This window comes from Pseudovirgaria hyperparasitica, assembly GCF_010093815.1.
Source record: "Pseudovirgaria hyperparasitica strain CBS 121739 unplaced genomic scaffold EJ05scaffold_19, whole genome shotgun sequence".
Taxonomy (NCBI): Eukaryota; Fungi; Ascomycota; class Dothideomycetes; order Acrospermales; family Acrospermaceae; genus Pseudovirgaria; species Pseudovirgaria hyperparasitica.
This window is the reverse complement of record NW_022985567.1, coordinates 113,573-137,897: the sequence shown is the minus strand read 5'-3', so window position 1 is coordinate 137,897 and position 24,325 is coordinate 113,573. Positions and strand designations below refer to the sequence as shown.

The window sequence follows — 24,325 nt, the reverse complement described above, 5'->3', positions numbered from 1 at the left end:
TTTTCGGCGTACTGCCCGGAAGCAGCGCGTTGCCCAGTGAAGTGTAGACATGAGTACTTTATATCATGTCTTGCGCAGTATGAGTTACGCACCTGATCAACGTCGGATGATGAACCGACGGAAGCCGGGAAACCTTGGTATATCAAAGTGCAGATGTCGGATTCAGTACATCTTCAATTTGACTATCGTACTTTACCCCTGAAGCTCGTCACTATGCCAGACTCACCGACCATCAAACTCGCTGACTATCTGTTTACGCGATTACATCAGCTCGAAGTCCATTCCGTCTTTGGTGTACCTGGGGATTACAACCTTCGACTCCTCGATTACGTAGAACCAAATAAGCTGCATTGGGTCGGAAACTGCAACGAGCTGAATGCTGCGTATGCTGCCGATGGATATGCACGGATCGCTGGCCTCTCGGCCTTGATCACGACCTTCGGAGTGGGCGAGTTGTCTGCTATCAATGGGGTAGCTGGGGCGTATGCCGAGCGGGCAGCTGTGGTACACATTTGTGGGACACCATCGCGGAAATTGCAAGATGAGAGGGTGAAGATGCATCACACATTTGCAGATGGCGAGTACCGACGGTTTGCAGAAATGCACAAGCATGTTACAGCTGCACAAACGGAGCTGCGAGATTCAAGGACGGCACCAGAACAGATAGACTGGATTATCGGGCAGGCCATGTTGCACTCGAGGCCGGTCTATCTCGAAATCCCGGATGATATGGTGGACGTTGAAGTGTCTTCAACAAGATTGGCACAGAAAATCATATCACCAGAGGCACTGAAGGCTCCGTCAGAACCTCAGATCTTACAGTCTATCCTGGACCGGATCTACTCCGCAAAACGCCCCTTGATCTTGATAGACGGGGAGAGCAGACCTATGGGTGTTCTCGGTGAAGTGGACGAGCTAGTGAAAACTTCTAGCTGGCCAACATGGACAACAACATATGGAAAAGGACTGGTGGACGAGTCGCTGCCTAGTGTTCATGGGATGTACACTGGAAAGTATGGACTTGATGGTGCGAAGGCCTACTTCGAGTCTGCAGACTTAATCCTCGTCTTTGGACCTCATTATAGCGACACTAACACCAATGGTTTTACGTGCATTCCGAATCAGACGTCAGCAGTTCTTTTTCAGGATATGACCATCCACGTTGGGACAGAGACATATCGTGACGTTTCCGGTAAGCGCATTCTGTCCCAGCTCTTGCAGCAGCTTGTCCCGTCCAAATTGCAAAGCATTCAAGGACCTCCTAAGCCAGATACGACACTCGACAAATCTTCTCTCACTGGGCCTATAACCCAAGACTATTTCTATCGTTTCATCAACCCCCTTTTCAGAGATGGAGACATCGTCCTTACTGAGACCGGAACGGCCTCTCACGGTGGCCGAGCTTTAGTCCTGCCTCCCGGCACACGCTTCTTCTCTGCAATCACATGGCTGTCGATTGGATACATGCTTCCTGCAACTCTTGGAGCAGCACTTGCGCAGCGTGACACTGCACAGGGAAAGCGCACCGTGCTGTTTATGGGAGATGGAAGTCTTCAAATGACTGTGCAAGAACTAAGTACAATCATTAAAGAGAAGCTGGATGTCATTATAATTCTCATCAACAACGACGGCTATACTATCGAACGTGTGATACATGGTCGTACACAGGGCTATAATGACATATTTCCCTGGAACCATAGAGCAGCAATGACCTTATTCGGCGCTGGGGAACAGCATGCATCCGAAAATTACCTTGCCGCAAGAACATGGGAGGATCTCACCACTGTCTTACAGAGCCCAAAGGTTCAAGAAGGCTCTGGTCTTCGCATTGTCGAGGTCTTTATGGACCGATTAGACTGTCAGGGCGCTCTCAAGGATCTGCTTCAACGGCAGGTTGCGTCTGAAAAGACGGAGGAGCCACCATTGATAGCATCCGAGGTTTCGAAGAAGGTTTGACCTGCGGATATTCTGTGATCCAAGATCTAGATACCATGTGTATAGTAGGCAGAGGCAGCATTCCGGATCGTGCCTCGCACTCAGTTGCGTATCAATAGTGTAATCAGAACCCACCAATCTCGCGCTGAGTGGGGAGAAATCAGGCATCCATCAATGGAATAATAAGCCTCGACAGATCCTTCTTGCTGCCTGCTTGGTATTGCACTACGTTTGTCTCCCTGGTCCTGAGGACGGCCAAGCGAGCCAATTGAAGGGAGTACACGGCAGTGCGGTGTATTGCCATCATTGAAAAGATAGGACATCGAACTCGAAGGAGTCTATGGATCCTTCCATTCACGGGCCACGTGGAGGGTAATATCGTTTAGACGTATATCCTAATCTATTGCTAGTCATAGCAATATAATCTATGCTCTACCGCTTCTTGGGTATCCCTTGCAACGGTAGGTATAAATTGCGGAGCGTGACCATTGTAGTCAGCCTCAACGATACATGTCGAAGATACAAATAGTCGTCGTCGCCGCTCAAGCTTCAATGTAACTGTAGGGAGCAATTACCATCGTCCTCATTCAAAAAATAAGAAACTCTCACAAACCAGCAGTATGAAACGAGCCACCCTACGACTTCTTCCGCTGTTATTTGGCATCGGGCTCGCAGTCCCTGACGTTACTGTCATACCTCGCGACGCAGAATCCTGCTCTGCCTACCCTAAGGGACCAAGCAACAATCTCTTCTACATCAAGACCGACTCAACCGATAAAGGCATCGCCGACAACCTCTTCGCATACGACAAGACCATTCCCTACTTCACAAGCCCCGGTGTGTCTCACAACGTCTCCACCCTCGTCATCGAGGCCAGCCGACAGATCGATCTTGCAAAGCAAGTATACCAATGCCAGCGCAATGCCCAACTTGCCGTGTACCCGCGCAACGTAGACATCAACGTCTCACACGACGCTGGCAATGCCTTCTTGTGGGAGGACCAGGGCTACAAGCCGCAGCTGTATGCACATGAGATCGATGGCGTCAGACAACCAGATACCTATCTTGGGGCCCTGGGCCTCACGACATGGGCCTTCTACTTCCGCCCGGCTCCTGGTGACGGGACTTCTCCGGAGGGGTATTACGGTGCAAAATTGTCAGGGGTTCCCGCAGACCCAGACTTTCCGCCGCACGCTGGGTACAGGCCTGAGTTCTATGGGTTCTTGAAGGTCGTGAGCGCCTAATTGCACTGGAGCAAACTCATCGGGGTAAGGTTGTCATTGCTAGAAATCTATATGTAAATGGAGGACAGCAGTGTCGATGACCCTGTAGCCTTACATGCAGAACCGAAGCATACATGGAATAGAACAGAGTATATAGTATGAACACAAACTCGTTCTTGCTAAGACTTTACTCTAGTGCCTATAGTGCACTTAGCCCAGATTCTTCAGACACATTATATTAAGCTCGCGTCGAGACTCCTCACTACTCAGAGTAGCGTAGCATTTCCAACTATTGAGTCAATCAATTACTCTATATGACCACACGTCAACATCTGCCCTTCAAGCCATCGTTGAACCGTAGAGGTCAGACTTGTTATAACTGCCACCTCCGGGCGAGCATGGATACATATATACGACCAAGAACATCACGAGCCTTACCCATACCATGCCCATATCATACCAAAAATAGTTATCACATACATAAGGTGGCGGGAGTATGAGGCTTCGGGGCATGAATCTGCTGCTATAAGGGGGTTTGAAATCTAGGATAAGATTAGGGTGAAGACTGTCGTATTTTCGCGATTACATGTATTGTATTATTCGTGGTATTTGGTGCTATCCACGACTCTGTTTGTACACTATGGCTCCGGTCCGTTGTATCCAATGCCCTTTAGCCAATCTCTGTGATTAATAACCAGTTCCCACCCATCCCCACCCGTTTCCAGCCAGCCATCTGACAGCTGTTCCAAATTTACACATTGATGAAAGTACATCGACTTATACAATACCGTAGACCTTCTTCGCAATGAAGAAACTACTTAGACCAAACGCGAGGAGTCCAGCCGTGATACCCCAAAACCACCAAAGGCTATCTACATCCTGGCCTGGCACGAGCACGTTCATGCCCCACATACCCGTAATGATGTTCATCGGAAGGACAATGGTTCCCAGCACAGTGAGCTTACCAAGTACATCAGCAGTCTGTTCTTGCCTTTCATTCATACGGATGTTGATCTGGGCGAGGTAGTTACCATGAGCACGGGAGAGTAGACTACGGCAAGTCAGCGAGAGAGTTCAACCCAACCCAAGTTATAAAGACACACCTTTCGTAATGGGTCAAGTTCCCGGTCATGGTAACGATATGATCTTGAATATCGCCAAGGTAGAGACCAATTTCGCTGCGAGGCGCAACATCCCACTGCTCATTACAACGCTTCGCAAAGCCTTTGATAACATCGGCTTTGTTACCCAGGAGACGATATAGGCCCATAACCTTTTTTCTACACTCCCCAACACGAAGAAGCATATCACCATGGACATTTTCTTTAATTGATTCACCACTTTCAGACATTTTCTCATCGTTCTTGTTCTTTCCAGCCTTCTTCTCAGGCTCAGAGTCTGTCATATGCAGCCTGAGAATTTCGTCGTCGATCTCATCTACCTCCTCCTCAATCCTCTGAATCAAAGGTGCATATACGTCTGTGATGTCGTCAATTATTGCATACGAGATCCAATCGGAAGATAGGATCAAGTAGTCGGATAGTTGACGGATGCGTCGTCGAACGTTGGCTGGATGTGGTGTCATGGAGAAGTGGAACTGTTCATGTAAGCACATCTGTAAAGAAGTAAAGAAGGCAAGGAGGACGTACGCTGATGACGCCTTCTCTGAACACCACAACAAACATGTTTACTGGATCTAGATAGTCCTCACTGTTGGGGTCTTGCTCGAATGTCCGATAGTTTACGAAGTAATAATGCCGAAACAGTTCAACTTTCTCGCGAGCTTCTTGCATCATAATGTCCTCCGATGTCAGGGGATGGATGCCGAATGCCTTCGAAATGACTTTCATTTCTGCGTCGGTAGGTGACATGACATCCAGCCAAAATACTGGTCGTGATCCATAACGAGGCTCTTTACTGGTCTTCTGGTACGGATGATCCTGAGCTGAAGATGGCACAGGCGTATTTCTCCCAGTTTGCTCTCCAGATGGTATCTTACTCCCAGTATCGCCCGGGCGGTATGACTGCCTTGTTGTCGTCCCTGCTACGGAGCCTGCAACTCTGCTCGCCAGATCATCTTCGTCTTCCTCATCGGAACTCTCGTCAGATAGTAAAGGTGGATCAGGAATAAAGAGGTCCCGAAAGGTCTGGCCGGGTTGAAGAAGCTCCCCTATTGTCTGACTATGTATTGTGTTTTGAAACTCCTCATTGAAGTACGTGAACCGATACGGTGCGTCATCGTCCTGTCGGTGCCATGCTGCATTCTTTGTGGGACGCAGGCGTCCACCAACCATAAGAGGCTCGCTCACTTTCCTGATGCGAATTCCTTCCATTGTTCGCTCCTCTTTCTCCTCCCGGCTCCAGTGGTCCAAAGTTTCAAGATCAGGCCATTGTCGGCGCCTCCTTCGCCGGTGTTGATATTCTTGACCATTCTGCTGTTGCATCTGCATGTAATCTTCCTCTCCGATTGCCGACATTCCCTCAGCCGGAAAGCACACATCTTCCTCCGCGGGATGCGCGATCGTATGTCTGCGCTCTCTTCCGAAACGATCTGGCGAGGGAGGTGTAGAGTCCATGAACGGAGCACCGTCATTGATATCGATAAGCGCGTCGCGCGACGTTGCAGAGCGGGCATTGCGTGTGTTCTGAGGAGAATGACTTGTGATAACATCCCCTGTGAGCATAGCATCATCGTAGCCAATTCCCGCACCCAGCACGGGGCTTCCCGGTACCGAGGGAGGATTGTTGACGTCGAATAGATTGCTTGAGCTCATACCGGTCTGGGCATGCTCTAGTAATGGCCGACTCTTTCTTGAAGCATTTGAACTGACAGATCGTGGCTTGGATCGCTGGCGGTTGGTTGACGGTGTAAGCCCGCCATAACCCACACCACTTGTAGCCTGCTTTGGCTTTGTTGTTGCAATTAAAGGTGTTCGATCTGAGGTCTCTTCATAGTCTTCCTCGCCGTTCTCGTACGGCCTTATAGGATGCGATAGACCGGAGGAGCCTGGCATAACAGTACTGTTGGTCATACTCCTGACTGGCGACTCGTGGTCTCCCATAAAGCTACTACGGGGAGGGGCATATTGGCTTTGGTGGATGCTTTGGCGTCTAGCTTGGAGTGGCCCAGAATCCCTAGTTGATCAACGTCAGCAGTGTACAAGTCATATCTGCAGGACGCATGGAACTGACCTATGATCTAGCAGCGCCTCGCTAGCAATGCTGTCAGTACTTCTCTTGCCCGCATCAATCCTGTAAAAGCTGTTCCGAGCTGCTGAATCGACCGTCAAATGTCGAGGATCAGGTCGCTCGGTGGTGATGTCAGAAGCTTCAGTCGGTGCAAACGACTGTCGACGGTGTCGACGATGCTTCTTTCCAGCTCTGTGCTTTCTCTTCTTCGCTGCGGCGGAAGAATCTCCTTGCTCAGCTTGACCGCTTTGGCCTCCTTGTGGCTGCGATGCCGGCGATGAAGTGCTGCCAGGATACCTCTGTGGGGCTTTGGAAGACTCGCCGCGGCCCTGGCCAGCAGCTTTGGGGGGCATCGCAAGGCGATCCAGGCGATGAATGAGAGACTGAGAGGTTAATTGAAGGATTGGCTCTTCAGTGCAAGGCGCAATGTTTAGGTGAAAAGGCTTGACGTGGGCGAGAATGAACCCGGTCCCGTCGCGAAGAGACAAGCCGGGATTTCCTTGCGTCCTCGGGCAGGAGATCTGACGTACCCGCTATTTTAGCTGATGCGTTCTCGTTGCTGCAGTATTAGCGGCGCGTGAGAGAACTGTCCTGCCCTGCTATCGCGAATGTGGAGAGGCGGTTGTGATATATCGAGTATCGGCTGAACTACCTTATTTACTACCGGTGCTGTACGAGGTATCATTGCATCGTGAACAACCCAATATCCACTGAGTAGTCAAGCGCAGGCAACAAGGCAGGCATGCAGCCTGGGGCAGGAACAGCTGATCGCCAAATTGGGCAAGAGGTCGTGTGCTCGTATCATTGGGGAGCAGGTTAAGACTTCAAGGTTGATGCATACTCTCAGCCATCTTGATCATACTCTATCTATTATATGACATGAGACTCATCCAAACACTATCTACCTCGCGGAGAATTCCTTTTGCGAACAAGACTGGATCATTATTATAGAGAAATCTAGATGTCGTGCGAAATGGCAGTCTGATATATGAGAAAAACGGTGATCATCTGGCGCAAAACACATAGAACGCCCGCTGATGTATCTCCATTCCAAAATGGCGATTGAATAGCCACCACCAGGTGGATGAAATGCTGCAGTTCGCGCTAGAGCCACTGACTCTAGTCAAGCCTTGAGTCCCCCAAAGCGGGCTCAGAGACTCACATGGATTTATTAAATCCACCTCTTTACTCGCAGACAACGTAATAAGTCAATCAATACTCGCACTGATAATCATCGCTTACCACTAACACCGGCACCTCTGAGCACCATGCTTCCCAGTGCCATCGCGCTGCTTCCACCTGCACGTGCAAGCGCCTGCTCTGAATACTTGAGATACCCTGTCGCGGCAGCGGTCTCAGTATCCAGACATGCATCTTCGTCATCAACAAGAGTCCAATCTTCATTATCTTCGGTCGGGTCGGGGTGTGCAGAGGCATAGCCAACATCGGGGGATTCGTCCTTTGGAATGAAGGTGCGTGCTCGTTCGAGCTCACGATACATCGTCTGAATCGCAGTTTGAACGCCACTTTCCTGTGAAGAGTCAGTATGAGCATACAATTGAGGTGAGTGAAGACTGCGGCATGATATACTTTTCGAATCTTCTCCCCTAGCAAAGCTGCCTTGTCTATCATCCGCTGGTCATTCGTCGCCGTCCATATTGCTCGCCCGAGTACGGTTGTATTGATTTTTTCGATACATACGCCAACATTGAGATTCTCAACGCGCATACCATAGAAGAACTGGTCACCGAAGAAAGGTTTGATGACGGTAGGGATCCCTGCGCGCAGACTTGCACCTGTAGTACCGCTGCCGCCGTGATGTACTGCTGCATCAACCTGTTTGAATAACCAGTCGTGGGGTGCTTCCTTTATTTGGAAGATATCAGAGGGGAGGGGCAATTCGGGCTTGGCCGCATCCTTCTTGTCGAGTCGGTCTGACCAGCCCTTGGATAGAACACAGCGCACATCTGCTTTGAGAACTGCATCGACGACCGTCTTGGTCATAGCCGCAGGATCGTCGACCACTATTGAGCCAAAACCGATGTACACAATCTTCTTTTTATCTTTACGAGCTTTCGCTAGAAAGTCAACAAGATCTTGTGGTGGCACATAGTCGTTGTTCGTATCGAGAAACCAGTATCCCGTAACACGAATCCAGTCGGGCCAGTCCAGCGGTGGCGGCATGACCGACGGCGAAACAAAGTACATGAAAGGTCGTCTGTCGGGTTTCATCTTGCCTAAGCCAGTCTTGGGAAGCTTGAGGGTGTTCCTCCTCCAGTGATTCACTTGGCCTGAAATACCGCCCCAAAAGAACTTATCGAATACAGAGTAGGACCAGCTGTTCCAGTTACCGCCCATTCTGCGACCTGGTACGAAGAATGCATGAGGATATGCGCGGGTCCGTGTCCACGTCATGCCAAAAGCGCGGAAGTAAGGAATGCGTAAGGCCTCTGCTATGTGTATTCCAGCCATAGCACTGGGGCTCTCAATTAGAATATCAGATCCCTGGCAGGCTTCCCAAGCTGTCGCAAGTAGGCCATCGATCCAGCCGCGAAACTTTTCGGAGGCTTCTCGGATGAATGAGTAAGTAAACATGCCATTCTCGATGCAGATTCGCATGAGCTCCGCCGGGTCACCCGCGACTGGGGCAAAGTCGATGCCTTGCTCGCGTACAGCATGCTCGAACTCTGCATGGGTGACAATTTTAGGTTTGTGTCCTTCAGCAAGAAGTCCTTTGCAAAAGGCGATATAAGGCTGGACATCTCCCCGGGAGCCAATAGTCAGGCAAGTGATTTTGAGAGATTCTGAAGGCTTGAAGTCAACGTAAGACCCACCGAGGTCGTCAAAGATAAGAGGCATCTTTTCGGGATCTAGAGTAGGTTTCTGGTTAGTTCATTGGACGTGGCATAAAAGTGGATTCAACATACCTGTGTCAGGAGCATCAATTGGAGCGGATTGTGGAATCGGTTCAGCTCGAGCTTCCTGTAAAAGATCATGCTCTGCTTTAGCCTGCTCTTCAATCGTGACGTCTTCCTGGTGAAGCGACTGCGAATTCGTCATGAAGCGAACATTTTCCAATTGCCTCAAGGTCGTAACAGTGCACTCATCTCGTAATTCGGCTTTCGCAAACTCGAAGAAGACCTCTTCAAATCCTCGAATTACTATGACTAAACCATAGTAACTGAGCCGGAAACCTTTCTCTTTCTCGACGGTTTCGATGTCTTTTAGCGGAAGAATCAGCTTCGTTCTCGTTGTTGGCAGCATACTACGAAAGCAGAAATGGCGATCACTGATGTAAATCTTGCCATACATCGGTATCACTCGTTGCAAGGAGCCGAAAAACGTTGATTGAAGTTCCTCAGTTGGGGGTAGTGCAAAATGTTCTCGGAAGCGCTCTGCATCAACCACGGCATCTGCATCTTCCTGGGCACTTCGGATCTGGTCGTCTGGTGAAAGTCCTTCTGCAGTATGATAGTGCTTCCGTCCACCCGCCCACATGCCGGCTACTTTCTCGTAATAGCCCATGGTTTCTGTTGAAAGCACCTTGCTCATACGCTTGGAACGGCTTTTGAGATTGCCAAGAAGGCCGGATGCCTTCTGCAGGGGGTAAGATCCAGCTTGTACAATGTTTTGTATCGCAGAAGTATCAGAGTCTCTCATCTTAGAGTTCTGTTGATCACTATCATCGTCATCGCCCACTAATCTCTCGGTGGCACGTTGCTTATATACTTTTCTCATTTCACCTGTTGGAAGAGGGGATCGCTTATTGTCACGGACAGATCGTGCCGTTTCTTGAGATTGACACATCCTGTCTTTCTCGGTGTCCAGTTGACCAGAGGAATTTTGGATTGTTGGACGGTGGAAGACATCCGTGCGATTCAAAATCTGACTAGCAGATGCGTTCGTGTCGTCCAGGGACTGAATCGCTGCAGATGACTCTGTTTCAACCTGGTCAAGAGAAGTGCTCGCGGAGGCAGATGATTCGTTGATTTTTGGTGATAACGGTGACTTGTCTCCACGTCGAACGCCATCACCACCATAGCTTGAGCTTCTGTTCATCGTGAAGCTTGTTCGTCCTCTGTCAGAATTGGTCTTCTGAAAAGTTCTGGTAATGTCTGTGCTACGTCTTCTCATGTCCAGACTCGATCGGCTCGACTCCATACTAATTCTTGGGCTAGATCCTTTTAGGTTCACAGGCGGGCGAGGTGACAGAGTTGCTTTGACATTTTCCCGTAATGGTGATGCATCGCCTGGACTCACAGACCGTTCAGTATCTGTTTTGACGTCAAGATGCTTCGGACGAACACTGGAGCTGACACGAGGACTACAAGTGCTGCTCCTACCGTCCACAGACGGGTCATTATCCGGGATCAGGATGCGCAAGATGTTCAAGACATCTTCGGCGGAGCCTGAAAATGAGAAGAAGTACTACAAAATATTAGCAAAGTTTTACGCAGATATCTGACGAACTGGTTTACTTCGTCCATGGCGTAAGTTTCGCCGTTGTCGATGACCCTGATTTTGATAGAATCGGCAAAATCCATCAAAGGGTTTTCTTCTATGTCCCAAACGTTCTGCAAAGGAATCGATATCTTGACACTGCCCCCATCATTGCGTGTTCGGAATATAACTTTCTGTATTGCGCGGACCCAGTCCAAAGCGCTGGTTGCACTATCGGCCTTGAATGTGTAGTTGCGACCCTCTGTTTCAACGACAAAGCTTGTAGCCTCTTTGTCCTTGTCCTTCTGATCAATGATCGAAGCGGATATAGCGTGGCTGAGGTTGATCCTGTTTCGCGGAAAGTAGAGGTCTGAGGTATTATTGTAGTATGCCAATACATCCCCTTTTAACACAAACCAATATCTGTTATACTTGGAGCGTCCAAGTTTCGCAATATAACCGGATTTTCCAGGATCTTTGCGGTTGAGGTATGCGTAGAAACATATATGCTTCTGCGTGATGTAAAGGTATCCTTGGAGGAGAACGCTTTGGATTAACCAGCATGGGTATTCTATTGTTATCAGTTTTTGCAGGCGTTGACATGTTGATAATACGTACGAGAGATGACCTCTTCTAGCTCCTCAAACTCAAAAATATCTTGTAGCCTCTGGGCTAAGGTTGGCGGCGGGCTACTCTCTGATGTCTCACTGAGGCTCTCATGGCGACCCCGCCTGCTCGCTGTTGGCCTGCTGGGACCCGCTTCGTCGCTATCATGTATATGTGTCGGACGTGTATCTAGTAGTGCTGACTCTCTCGACGGCCGCGATGCTGTGACTTGTGCTGGTTTGGGCGGAAGGATCTGGGAAGTGGACATATCTTGGTCGTTCGATGCATCTCGTGCTTCCCTCCTAGTCCTCAGTCTTGGTAGCGATTTCAACAGCTTACTGTCTGAGATCTTCCTTCTATGTCTGTTTGCAAAGCTGGCAGAAGTATGTCGTGGTGGCGACATATATTGTGCAGCATCTCCTCTCTTTCTACTTTTCAGTCGACCTTCATGCTCCCCATCGCTGTCACTCGAGGCGACTTCCTCCAGGGGTGTGTGTAGATCCGCTTGTGAACCGGTCTTCGCGATCATAGAAAACAAGGATTGGTTCATGGTCCAAGTCTCTTGGCCCTTTGGAGCAGCACTGGCATCCTCTTCTATATCTGCGCCATCCTTGAATTTTTCGGGAATGTCCAAAGACACCCGGCGGAAATCCTTCCGTCTTTTTGTGAGCTTGCGACCTGTTTGGGCTCGGAGCCCATCTTCGGAGGACATCTTGTATATATATATCGATGGAGTCGGTGGAAATCGTGTGTAGGGTGGATTCGATCAGAGAGAGGGTGACGCATCGGTACTCTGCTATTTTGCAAGGTGTCGGAGGCAGTACAAAGTCACAAAGATACAGTCCAAGACCAAGAACAGCTGCAACAGCGACAAAGAGAACAGTGCGTTATCACATGGTCATCTGTTGATGTCGGTGGGTTGAGACAAATTAGAAGCTAGAGCGTGTCGTTCTCAGAGCTCGCGGATCACCCGTGACAGCTCTCTAGGCCAGCGGACCGACTCGGTGGCTGACGGCTGTGAAGATACCAATAGATAGAGCTAGCTCTAGGCAGCACAGGGCATGTTCATGAGCCCAGTACAAACTTTAATCCGTCAACTACCGCTACGCGCTCTGGAGGGTTTTCACTGAAGCAGCCCCAGAGTAGGCTTCAACATAGTGCTCGTGCTCACACTCTCGGTCCCGTTTACACTAATTATAGGCAGAGCAGCGGACACTAAAAGTTCTCCGCCAATGACGTAGCGCGATTCTTGGCTTAGTGCTTCACTTATACACCCGCGATCCATGGATCGAGGGAGAACAGCCTATTAGTTTACTAGAATGGGTACAGTCTGTTGGTCCCTAAAGCAAATAGGTTTGGATATCAGATAGACATGTTTATCGTGAGAACAGTAGCTATCGTCTACCACGACCGAAGCTACCTTTCCCCTTCCCTTTGGTATTTTTACTCTTGATCTTGAGTCGCCGATAATTTGCGTGGACATGTTCTGTTACCTTTCGAAGTACCTTCTTTCCTGCATTTTCCTTCACTTCTGTGACCTTGGTTCCATCTTCCGGTGTTACATGATCAATGGGGGGATCAGGCAGTCCCCCACCGGGTTGGGTGTCGGGAACAGCTGCTTCGTCGTCCGAGGATTCTTGATCGATTTCAGGGGCCGCAGACGGCTTCAGACGATTTGGCCGCACTGAATGAGTTAGTCAAAAAATCTCACTCGATTGAGCACTACACTTACTGTTGACTCGTCTCGTTTGTCTCTTTTGGCCTTTCTTCTTCCATATCCTGAGGGGTTGCCGCTCCAAATTATCGTCTTCCTCCGAATCAGTAGGTTGATCCGGTCCCAGGGGCATCTCGGTAGCCTGACTGTCTTGGACAAGGACCTTTGGCTTCTTCAAGGGTCTATACTCGACACCAGCCTCCTCGGCTTCCATCTCTCTTAACAGCTCCAGCTCTTGGTCAAGTCGGTCCTCCTCTCTTTGGTGCTCTTGCCTTCTATCCTCTTCTTTGCGTTCTTTTAGTCCTCTAATCATACTGCTGAGACTCCTGACCAGTCCAGTCTTCTTCCAGGGCGCATTTCGCGGAGATGTATCCTCTTCCTCTTCTGGTATTGCGTTGAAAGAGGTGTTGCGGCGCAAGAATGTGGGAGTCGAGTGATGCTCAGACGTCTCTTCAATATCTTCCTCTCTCTTCCTTTTCATCGGCGTTGCGATGTACTTGTCGAAAAAGAACTTTTTACCGTCAGACATGGGGGTCCTACTGCCTTTATATCTCCCAATCGAACACGGCTCATCTTGGAAGGTATGTTGCTTTCGGCTCGGGGTCTGAGGCACATTGACCTGAAGTTCTTCAAACACGGTACGTTCAGCCTTCGGGGGTGATGCCGATGTCAGCATGTCAAATAGTCCGATCGCAACTCCATTCCTCTGTGGAGTTGGCCCGATTATGACCCGCGAGATCGACGGTGTGGCCAGCTTCATTGACGGCGTGCCGGTGAGATTGAGTTTAGTGACTTTCGATGGAGTCCCAACATTGAATCTACGGTCTCTCGATGGGGTCGCGGGTATAGCACGGCGTTTCGATGGGGTTACAACGCTGTTGTCGACTGACTTGCGTTTGTTCGGAGCTACAGGCGATTGTGGCAGAACAGGCTTGCCAGAGAGGATGTCTCTGAGTTTGTTATACTCTTTGTATTTCGCCGCTATGATTCGATCTGTCAGTAGGTTCGATAGAGCCGGGGATAGAATATATGTACCAATGTCAGGGCAGCCTTTGATATCATCTCTGCTAGCTTTCCGGCCTGCATTGGCTGCTGCAAAGTGCTTTTCCCAGTCTTTCAATTCTTGTCGGAGCTGGTTGCTCCTCGTCTTCGTATCTGGGTGACCCACTGACATGATTACAGGAGTCCACGCGTAAGGGTAAGAATAAGGCGGAATAATGGTTTGTTGAACCTTGGGTGTAGGGCCGACAGTTTGGCGGGGATGTATAGCTGCTACGCGTCGCGTTGGACGGGATTTGACGCGCCGGGCGCTAGGACAAGGATGCGGACCCACTTCCCGGGTCTTCAACTGTTCGTGACTACTCGCTGCAGATAGCTTTGTAAGAGCACAATGGAACTTCGCGCCCGAGCATCATCTATACGAATCTGGAAGTGAATGCAAGTGCAAGTCCGCACAATATGCCTCTGTATGCCTCCCTCATATCTTCCCTGCTAGCATTATCGCTGATGGTGCCAACAGCCATCTACTCGGCAAGAAATCTTGGAATGTCTATAACACAGACAACATCGAGCGCGTTAAGCGCGATGAGGCGATCGCAGCAGCACATGAGGAGGAGGTTGATAGGATTATGCAAGAGCATGATGCTGCGAAACGACTTGCGATACTACGTGGCGTGACCCCTCCGCGAACGCCAACACCACCACCCGCCCCCGACTTCAGAAATCACGATAAGCCACAAGATGTACACCGGATAGTAGAGGGCTCAAGTGGACGAGAGAGGAAGAAGAGGAAGCTTGCAGGCGAGGATGACACAGATCGAGACATCAGGCTGGCGAGGGCCAAGCGAGAGGACGCTGATGCAGCTAGAGAGACGGTTACAGATGACGCATCAAGGAATAAAATGATGAAAAACGCCCAGTTGTATGATCCGAAGGGCCACATGAACCTGTTTGCTGTTGATGAGAAAGAGGTTCGCAAAGCCCAGAAAGAAGCCGAGATTGCCGAAGAGAAGCGCAAGAAGAAACAAGAGGCTGAGCAAGCCAACAGTATGCGGTTTTCTGATGCTGAAGGGAGAGGCAAGGCGCTGGACAAGGGACCTTGGTATGCTTCAGGCACCAAATTAGTACACGCCACTCAGGGGGATTCTGGTGCTGTCGGTGTTGCCATATCAGCAGAAGAAGAGTCGTCCAAGAACGTATGGGGTCGGCCTGATCCGAACCGGAAATCACGAGATGCATCAAGGGTGGTGTCAAATGACCCCCTGGCCTTCATGAAAAAAGCTCAGGTGCAGCTCAAGCAAGTGGAAAAGGATAGACAGAGCTGGGTAGAACAAAGGGAAAAGGAGGATATAGAGTTGAGGGCCACTGCAAAAAGTCAAAGAAAGCACAAGAGTCGACGCTCCCGTTCAAGAAGCCGGAGTCTTGACGGCTTTCGCCTTGATGCCACACAGGACGACCCCAACGATTCCCACGAACGACGATATAAGGCGTCGAAGCATCGTGAATACAGAGATAGGAGCCCTAGATGTAGGACCACCGAACATGAGCGGCATAAGTCCTCTCGTCGCCGCCATCATCGCAGCCGAAGTCGAGATCACGGGCGGAGATACAGCAGAGAGCGACCTAGACATCGGGACAGGACTTCCAATTCCCATCATTATGGATGATTATTACGTCTGTCTCAACACGGCTAAGTACTAGAACACGCTTTCGACCGCCATGTAACGTCCACCTCCTCTCTAGATCTCGATTATCCGCCCCCTTCACTTCACTTGATACATTACTGCGCTCAGAGCCCCATTAGTCCATTGTTACGCATAACGCGCTCCACGCTCCACGTGGCTGGGTAGCGCAGCCACAAATTGGTCACTGCATTTGCGGGCGTTCGTGGATCAGTTGGTGGCGCAACGAGGTGATGACATGCAAGTGCGTCACAATCACAATTATATATGCAAGAACAGCAACTACTTTCGCTTCCTGCCGTGCTTCTAGCTGGGCCTGGCGTCAATGCCCACCAATATGGGCAGCGGTGTAAGCCTTCAATCCCTTGTGGACACTTGACTTAACGCAAAGGCGTATTGCAAACGCCCAGGCGGCAGTGTCCTACTTCTTCCACAAGCACAGTTTCTACAATAATAATCCATACTGTAGCATCCATGTCTACCTTCCGGTCTGGCGTCGCGGCCCGCGGAGTGGCATGGCAAGCGGCGACTCCCGTTGTCCAATTCCCTTTTTGAGAGCACGCTCATACCAGCAGCCCAAGGAGTACAGAGTGACAGCGCATCTCCGGGCGCAACGAATTCATCTATACAGCACCATACATCATCTCTTCTATTTAGCGCAGTCCACGTCGATGTAACGGCAGCTCTGTATCCGGAAGTTGAAGATATCAGGGTTTATCGATACCATTACGCAAAACGACTTGTTTGTGTTCAATATAGAATGGCTTGGGTTCAAAGTGGGTGATACTGACGATCGGCCACGTGGGTAAAGAGCATCCTGTGGCAAAGCTGATGCTGAAAACGCAAGGCTGTCGACGTTTATTGAAGGGGTGCTGGTAGTGAGAACTGTTTTGACGGAGAGATGAATGGCATGCTCTCTCGGCGCAAAGCACAGTCATTGTGCCGAGGTTTGGGACGTCAAATACGGAAGGTTCCGCGGGCACTCAAAAGGTATACAGGATGTCCGGGTTCTGATATGTGTAAGACGGCTTCGTGGCTTCCGGTCGTTGTGTATGCAGGCCGGAGAAATGCGGCTCATGTCGTACAGACGTTTTTGCCCAACTATGGAAGATCAAGACCTCCGGAGTGACATTGTCATTGCTGGTGGGGCCAGGTCGACGATCTTTCACTGAGGTAGGTTGGACGCACCACCATGTAGCTTCAGCCCTGCGCTTCTTGTACTACTGGTTAACGGTGTACTCTGCTTCAATCATTGGGATCTTGGATCGCGGATCATGGACTTACCGCGCAGTCATGATGCCAGAGGTGCTGCAAACAGTAGCACAACGCCATGCATAACAAGTCTTGGCTATAGCTGTCAAGCACTGACTTCTGCATTGTTGCATACCTAGTGAAGAAGTGAGAAGGCTTGGCATACCTTAAGGCAACTTGCCACGTCGTGAATTACAGGTTGCTGCATTACATGTCACGTTCGATGAGCTTTCTGGACGACGACCTGATCAGAAATGAGACGCAGCAAAGCTTGAGCCAGCAGCATAGCCTCTGCTGTCTTGAAGAACCCCAATGTCTGCAAGGGCCTATATGTGGTTTTGAGATGTGCCATGAGGCGCACGGTTGCGGGTCACACCCGCTTGCAACTAAGTGATGGGACTTTTGTGATTGTTGTGCTTGGGAAATATTTAATTAAACATTCTACACAGCAATCAAATATGAGAAAGGACCGAATCATTTTCAAAGGCGGGCGCTGGAAGGTCACGTGTACAAACCGTGCTGCGAGCGTCCCTTGCTCGTGGTGTGACATCTGAGCGTTGGCTGCCTCTGTTGAAGGTGCACTGCATGAGAAGGCCAGGATTATGAATAGAACGTCCCTAATATCGGCTGCTGCTGCTGACAGAACCATCGTTGACGTCCAGGGATATAACCCACTTGGGCGCTCCATGATTACTGTGACCCCGAGCAATTGCAAAAATGCAACGTGATAAACGAAGGAGGCCCACACTTGTACGACACGATGATTGCTTGATGCCGGCAGTCCTGTCTTCGCTTCCCTCCAGCCACATGTGGTCTCGAAACGCTCTGGACGCAAGAAGCGACAGGGGACTGTGCTCACCGTTCAGACCACACGGCATTATGAACGTACGAGTTGAACGGTCGCCATGTAGGGTAATGGGTCCCGACACTGGGGCCCTGCCTGATAGTGGATCATGTAATAGGAAAGCAGTTGAATTGTGTTGAGCATGCCTATTGCCTTGCAAAGTCTTGGACGGGCGCAGGTAGGTATGCATGATGCATGCTGCATTTTCCTACACAACATTCTCTCCTGCTTGGGTCAATGCATCTACGTACCATGGTCCAGCGGGCACCTACCTCGGTATTGACGTTGCAATAGTCGCGCCGCACGCAGTATATCACCGGTCGGGTCCATATGGTAGAGAGCATTTCTAGTGACGTATTCATGATAGATGTAGAGAGAGGTCTACGCCGTCACAACGCCTTCAAAGTCGCTTTCGGCTCGATGTCTGCCTATTCAACATGTTTGTCCTCGATTGCAAAGAACATCCAAGCAAGTCCAGAACGTCCCAGGTCTGCCCGAGAGTCATTCCCAAGTTGCCGGTCACAATAGAGGCACGATCGGTTAGTGTGACCAACAAGTCGGGACATTGAATGGGCCCCGTCAAGGTGGATAAAGGAAGTGGAGTTCTGCTGGTCCGGACGTATACCCTCCGTGTCGTGTGCTGTTTGCCGGTCTCATACGGACCAAATAATCCACTATAACGTGGACCGTGAAGGTGAGGATGATGACTGACGGGCCGTGATAATCATCAAGCCATCCGACTAGTACGATTAAGGAGGTATGTGTGTACGATGTAATACCTAGTGGTGGCCTATAATCTCACATGGGCGAGGCCGTGAAAGCGACCCGTCCCGCCAGGGTGCTGGCGCGATCGTGCTCACCGAGACGGACGTGGACTATCAAGCGATTTGGTCTAGTCCAATGGAAGCAAAAGCACGTGGGATAATATCTCGAGTGCGCCCAGAAAATAACAAAAGAGGACGAATCCTGGCACAGTGATAGGAGGATTTGGGGGGGAAATTAGCGGCGCGGGGGGAGTGGCTCGAGGAATTTGTTGATATGTGTAGAAAGCACGGCAAACCGTTGACCAACAGGCAGCGGCATCCATGCCAATGCGGCATATGCTGTACGTATTAGGCATCTGTATCAGTATATGAAGATGTTTCCTGGACGATGTCTGCATTATGCATGTTGCCATTGCCACGCTGCAGATGGACCATTTTGCTGCTCCCCCCGCCATCCAACGGCCAGTAAGTTGGTTGTATTCGCGTTCGCTCCGTGGAGCACGATCCTACCTTGCTAATGCTCTGCCGAGCATTTAAAGGCCTAGACGCTAGGGATGACCTGTGTCATACATTGCATTGTCACCGGCAATTGATGGATAAAATGCCAAAAGGAACAGCCTGGATGGCAGCGGATGCGCGGTTTTTCCACATTGCGCCCGAGCCAGAGAAGTATCGAGGCTGCAGGGAACAATTGTATGCTGTTGTGCTCCTTGAATTATGGCATCTCGGAAATGAGTGGCCGAGCCAGCGTGATGGTAGGAGTCTGTGAGATGCATGCAGGGCCGGCCGAAGTGGTAGTGGGCCGCGTCTAAGGTGTAGATAGGCATGCATCAATATCGGTCTCATTCCCTTACGTTCTCGATGCTTCGACGCGGTAAGATTAAAGACACAGGATCTGGGATGAAGTTTCAGCATCGGCAAGTATGAGCATCGACCAGTGACTGCGAGTTCGTCGTTGAGACAGCGCAGTAATCAACAAATGACTTGGGAGATGGCGGACGGCACGTATTAGGTTCCGGGAGAATTACGACTAGTCATAGTAGAGTCCGCCGGGGCTTTTGGGATGTGGAGACTGCAGGAGAACCGGAGAGGCGAGGGAGAAAAGAGACGAGAAGACGCCACAACGTATCGTCATCGTCATCGTCATCGGCAGTATCACCATCATCATCAGCATCATCATTGTCAAAACTCCAAATTCAAGATTCATGACTTTAACGCTCTGGCGTCTGGCGCTTCGACAGTGGGTACCAGGCCGCTCCGGTGCTATGGTCCAGCAAACTGATACGGATCCCTGTGTGAATGGAGAGTGGACACTTGATAAGAATGGTGTTAGACGGCTGATGGAGCTATTTACATTGGACTGATTCCAAGCTGCTATAGACCTAAGACCCAAAAGGGGCAAGGGCCCAAAAAGGAGACTGGACCGTTTACACCCCCACGTCCTCTCTGCAACAGTGCAAGGTCTTAGGTGAGCCTTTTAGACTTTGAGGGAACTGGAGCTGCTGACACGGAACATGTGGATTGGAGTGATGGGGATGGATGATGGGATGGGAAGCCATGCACTGTGTCTTGCTCCTGAAGTCCTGAAGTGTCTACAGTGTAAAGTGTGCTACAGAAGCCATTCTCATGTCCATTTGCTGCTGATCTGTTACTGGACATGAATATATGGCACAACATTGCATAGGCTTGGCCACCGCATCTATCGGACATGCATCTAGCTGCTATAGCTCCTAGCCAGGATTGACGATGGTGGTGGTGGTGGTGATGATGGTTATGGTGATCCGAGGGCGCTCGCTTTGCACTTCCACTGGCACTTTCACGTGGGCCACACGTGTGCTGGGTGGAACAGCCAGACACGCGAGTTTCGGACACGGTGCAGGGAGATCCCAATCCGGCCTGGGTATATTACATACCACTCCAGGTATACCAAGGGACATCCGCCCTGGTCCTGCGCACATCCACCGCCGCCAGTCACGGCCCACAATTGTTTCTTACAGCCACACAGCACACGCAGTAAACAATCACTTCCCCCCTTTTTATCATGAGCCTCGAATCATCCTAGTCTGCTCGCTGGTAGTAAGGCAGTAATGGCAATACTACTTTTCTATGCTGGTGCCTTTTCTCATGCTTGAGCTGGCCCTGTATGTGTTGATGTTGTCACTGCGACTAATTATCTCTGTTCCGGGCGGGGGAGACTTCTTTGTGCACCGCCCTGGCGACCAGCTTAACGCAGCATCCCAGCGCCCGGACAGCCCTCGCTCGCGGGCTGCGTTGGCGGCCTTGCCCTGCCCTGCCTTGCCATGTCCTCCTGCCCTTGCCCTGCCCGAGCTTGCCCCCTCATCCCCCTTCAAGCCCCCCCCTCAACTCCCTCAGCCTTTCAGCCCTCCAGCCCGTGATGGCGGCACCTGTGGCCCTGTACTCCCCCAGCAGCTCTTCATCCCATTCTCAGCTTAGTACCACGCGCATCACCCATACCACCTGGGCACCGTCTGCACGCACCACGCACCGCACACCGCGCACCACGCACTACGCACCGGCCACTTATCCACTAGACAGTACCTCACATCACCACCACCACCACCACAACCCGTCGGCCACTACCACAATTCCCACTATTATCACTACCACTACCACTACTACTACTGCTACCACCACCACCACCACCACCACCACCACTACCACTACCTCAACCACTACTACCACTAACTTACCACACACACTTCTGCCACCACTTTCATCCCTCGCCGCTCGTCCCGCACAAACATCCATTTTTGCTTCGCTCTCGCGCTGCTCCTACTCCTCCTCTTCCTCCCTCTCTCAACCTCTTCCTCTCGTCTCGTCTCATCCCCCCTCCCCTCCTCCCTCTGCTCTCCTCTTCGGTCCTCCGTCAGTCAATTCTTCCAATCTACTACTATTACGACTACTACGACTACTCATTCGCTGTTCTTCGTAAACACAAGCGCCGCCACTGTTCAGTGTCATAGCAGAGCTACCTGTACTACCTCCGTCCAACCACCTGAACACTACCATTGCTACTCAGCCACTCTCACAACCCGTACTCACAAACCCGTCCGTCCGACCCTGACTCTCCTGCGCCGCGGCTCCGGACTTGACACACGAGAGAACCTTTTCCTTTTCTCTGCTGTTGCCTCTCTCTCCCTCCATATCACTGCTGCCACTGGTCTTGTCCATCTTCTTATCCAGTGTCTCGTCGCTTCCTCCACATCCTGCTTGGCCTTCTTCCTGTTCTCACCACTCGATCCCGTCTCCGTACATACCTTACGTCTTACTTCGAGCAACTCGAGAAGCCTACTACGTGGCGTGCCGGGTGCACCCCTCTCTGTTACCTCGCCCATTCTGATCACTTCCGCCGCTGGCTGCGAGTGCTTCTATTTCTACAACTATACATACAGCTATCTGAAATTCACGATAGTCCCTACTTACTACTACATTACATAGCCATCATGGCGGGGAAAATGACTCTGTACAAGCTTGTGGTGTTGGGTGACGGAGGCGTAGGCAAAACCGCTTTGACAATCCAGGTGCGCTCCACAAATTAACACGGTATCTGGTACCGAACTAACCCCGCCTATAGTTGTGTCTCAACCATTTCGTGGAAACGTATGACCCAACAATTGAAGATTCCTACCGCAAACAAGTCCAGATCGATGGTCAATCGTGCATGCTGGAAGTGCTCGATACCGCTGGCCAAGAAGAATACACTGCTCTCAGAGATCAATGGATCAGAGATGGTGAAGGCTTTGTGCTGGTATATAGTATCTCCTCGAGGGCCTCTTTTGCTCGGATCCAGAGATTTCATTCTCAGATACAGCGAGTGAAGGAATCATCACTGTCCAGTTCGCCCACCTACCCCGGATCTCCACTTAGTGCCACTGCCCCTGGTTCGAGCTCCTTTGGGCCAGCGCCTGTCATGTTAGTTGGTAACAAATGCGACCGTGTTACGGAAAGGGAGGTATCAACACAAGAAGGCAGTGCCATGGCTCGAGATCTTGGTTGCGCTTTTGTTGAAGCCTCGGCCAAGAACTGCGTGAATGTTGAAAAAGCATTCTACGATGTTGTTCGTCAGTTACGCAGCCAAAGACACACTAGCTCTGGACGTTCGGATGGTTACAAATCTCACAAGCCAAAGAGCCATGGCCACGGAGGCAAGAAAAGCAATTACGCATCAGCAGACTCATTCGGTGGCGACCGCTCCAGGAGAAGTAAGAGTAGCTCAAAATGTGTTATACTATGAGCGGAAGGTGTGACGGCATGCCGCGACACTCTGAACCCTCAACGCTCGCAGGACACACATGCAACTCCCTCTCGTCTTGGCATACTTTTACTAGAAAGACCAAGCCAAACTGGCGCTTACAGTAACCCGCGAAGTGCCTCATACTCTCACCGGATATATGGATTCAGGTCTTACGAGCCTGTTTTCATATCCACCCCAAAACTGGCGTCCTGGAACAATTTCACTGCGGTGCTATACCGGCGAACCATTACTCTACGCGCTGGACACCCACACCCACCTTGCGCATCAGCGCCACTTCGTATCAGCCTCCCGGCCTTCCGTCTTCTGCATCTGATGGGGTTTTCTTACTCAAAAGTCCCGCGCCAACGAATCATAGACCATGGATTGGCATTGCATCACATCTTATTCTGGACGCTGTCCCTGGCATCCTTCTCTTTTGGAAAATACCCACTGGCACGGCATCTTGTGGTCGCTTACCTTTGACGGCGGCATTTTCGGCCGTCTGAATGTCCTTTACACATTCTTCAAAATATCTTGCACATAATTACGCCCATCGTATGTTGCAATCTAGGATTTATCAATCTACATATGGAGTCATTTGGCATTCACGCCATGCAAAAGCGCATAGCAGGGGCGGGGGAGGAAACGTGACTGTTTGATTCATGCATGGCTGGAAAACGATGATGTTTTGACGTGACGCACGAACGAGTCTTGGAAATGGGGGCCATAAGCGGTTTTTTGTGTGGATTTTGTGTAACGACAAGCAAGCAACCTTGTCCTCGTTTCGAGCAGGAGTTGGAGTACAACAGTGTACCAAGTGGTTTTTTTGTTTGTTCTTCTACACTACACATGACTGCATTTTGTCCATAATTTTTGCCTTGGTTGTTGTCAAGACACAAGCCCGGCCGCACAACTCGAGACTTGCACTATCCGTCTTGTCTCACTCCCAGCCGGACGCGCGCGCCAGCCATAAAACACTTTTTAATTAGCTCTAATAATAGTCGTACAAAGACCCTGTTGAAGAACCTGTTGGACGACCTGTCAGACTTTGTCCATTGTGCATGCATGCCTCGCGCTTGGTACTTTCAAGACATATACATGTATATAAATATATATAGTCCCACGTGACGATGTTTTCGACAGAGTCTCTGGGACACACTTGCACTTATACTTAACACACCTACACTTACGCTCACACTTAACACACTTAACACACTTGCACTTGTACTTGCACTTGCACTTGCACTCATATAAGATGATATATATACATGTATGCCAACTCACTTACTCACCTACTATGTATGTATATATAAACAGTAATAGACAATAACAGACAACAACAGACAACAACAGACAACAACAGACAACAACAGACAACAACAGACAACAACAGACAACAACAGACAACAACAGACAACAACAG

At 50.3% G+C, this 24,325-nt stretch overlaps 7 protein-coding genes across 7 annotated transcripts; 4 read left to right on the top strand and 3 right to left on the bottom strand.

Annotated features, from left to right (window-relative positions):
• Positions 1-213: 213 nt before the first annotated feature.
• EJ05DRAFT_489784 (pyruvate decarboxylase) lies at positions 214-1,956 on the top strand (the record flags this gene model as incomplete). Its single annotated transcript, XM_033745816.1, has 1 exon — positions 214-1,956. The coding sequence occupies one exon, from the start codon at positions 214-216 to the stop codon at positions 1,954-1,956; it is 1,743 nt and encodes a 580-aa protein (XP_033596044.1).
• A 421-nt stretch (positions 1,957-2,377) lies between these two features.
• EJ05DRAFT_165324 (uncharacterized protein) lies at positions 2,378-3,274 on the top strand. The gene is made up of 2 exons (XM_033739447.1): positions 2,378-2,495; positions 2,555-3,274. The coding sequence occupies exon 2, from the start codon at positions 2,556-2,558 to the stop codon at positions 3,177-3,179; it is 624 nt and encodes a 207-aa protein (XP_033596043.1). The 5' UTR covers positions 2,378-2,495; position 2,555; the 3' UTR covers positions 3,180-3,274.
• Positions 3,275-3,841: 567 nt separating this feature from the next.
• Positions 3,842-7,003, bottom strand: EJ05DRAFT_480085 (cora-domain-containing protein). Its single transcript, XM_033744805.1, has 4 exons — positions 6,351-7,003; positions 4,808-6,293; positions 4,262-4,755; positions 3,842-4,209 (listed from the first exon to the last, which is right to left on the bottom strand). The coding sequence occupies exons 1-4, from the start codon at positions 6,698-6,700 to the stop codon at positions 3,936-3,938; spliced, it is 2,604 nt and encodes an 867-aa protein (XP_033596042.1). The 5' UTR covers positions 6,701-7,003; the 3' UTR covers positions 3,842-3,935.
• Positions 7,004-7,578: 575 nt separating this feature from the next.
• On the bottom strand, positions 7,579-12,105 carry EJ05DRAFT_494741 (uncharacterized protein; the record flags this gene model as incomplete). The annotated part of the gene is made up of 6 exons (XM_033746209.1): positions 7,579-7,878; positions 7,938-9,217; positions 9,275-10,045; positions 10,091-10,775; positions 10,826-11,358; positions 11,406-12,105. 6 exons carry the CDS (start codon positions 12,103-12,105, stop codon positions 7,579-7,581), a joined length of 4,269 nt encoding a protein of 1,422 aa, XP_033596041.1.
• Positions 12,106-12,656: 551 nt separating this feature from the next.
• On the bottom strand, positions 12,657-14,358 carry EJ05DRAFT_514556 (uncharacterized protein). Its single transcript, XM_033748538.1, has 3 exons — positions 14,143-14,358; positions 13,126-14,088; positions 12,657-13,077 (listed from the first exon to the last, which is right to left on the bottom strand). The coding sequence occupies exons 1-3, from the start codon at positions 14,279-14,281 to the stop codon at positions 12,788-12,790; spliced, it is 1,392 nt and encodes a 463-aa protein (XP_033596040.1). The 5' UTR covers positions 14,282-14,358; the 3' UTR covers positions 12,657-12,787.
• Positions 14,359-14,496: 138 nt separating this feature from the next.
• On the top strand, positions 14,497-15,959 carry EJ05DRAFT_165243 (uncharacterized protein). The gene is made up of 2 exons (XM_033739446.1): positions 14,497-14,573; positions 14,627-15,959. Exons 1-2 carry the CDS (start codon positions 14,566-14,568, stop codon positions 15,771-15,773), a joined length of 1,155 nt encoding a protein of 384 aa, XP_033596039.1. The 5' UTR covers positions 14,497-14,565; the 3' UTR covers positions 15,774-15,959.
• Positions 15,960-21,975: 6,016 nt separating this feature from the next.
• Positions 21,976-23,092, top strand: EJ05DRAFT_165145 (ras-domain-containing protein). Its single transcript, XM_033739445.1, has 2 exons — positions 21,976-22,189; positions 22,243-23,092. The coding sequence occupies exons 1-2, from the start codon at positions 22,112-22,114 to the stop codon at positions 22,900-22,902; spliced, it is 738 nt and encodes a 245-aa protein (XP_033596038.1). The 5' UTR covers positions 21,976-22,111; the 3' UTR covers positions 22,903-23,092.
• The last annotated feature ends 1,233 nt before the right edge of the window (positions 23,093-24,325 follow it).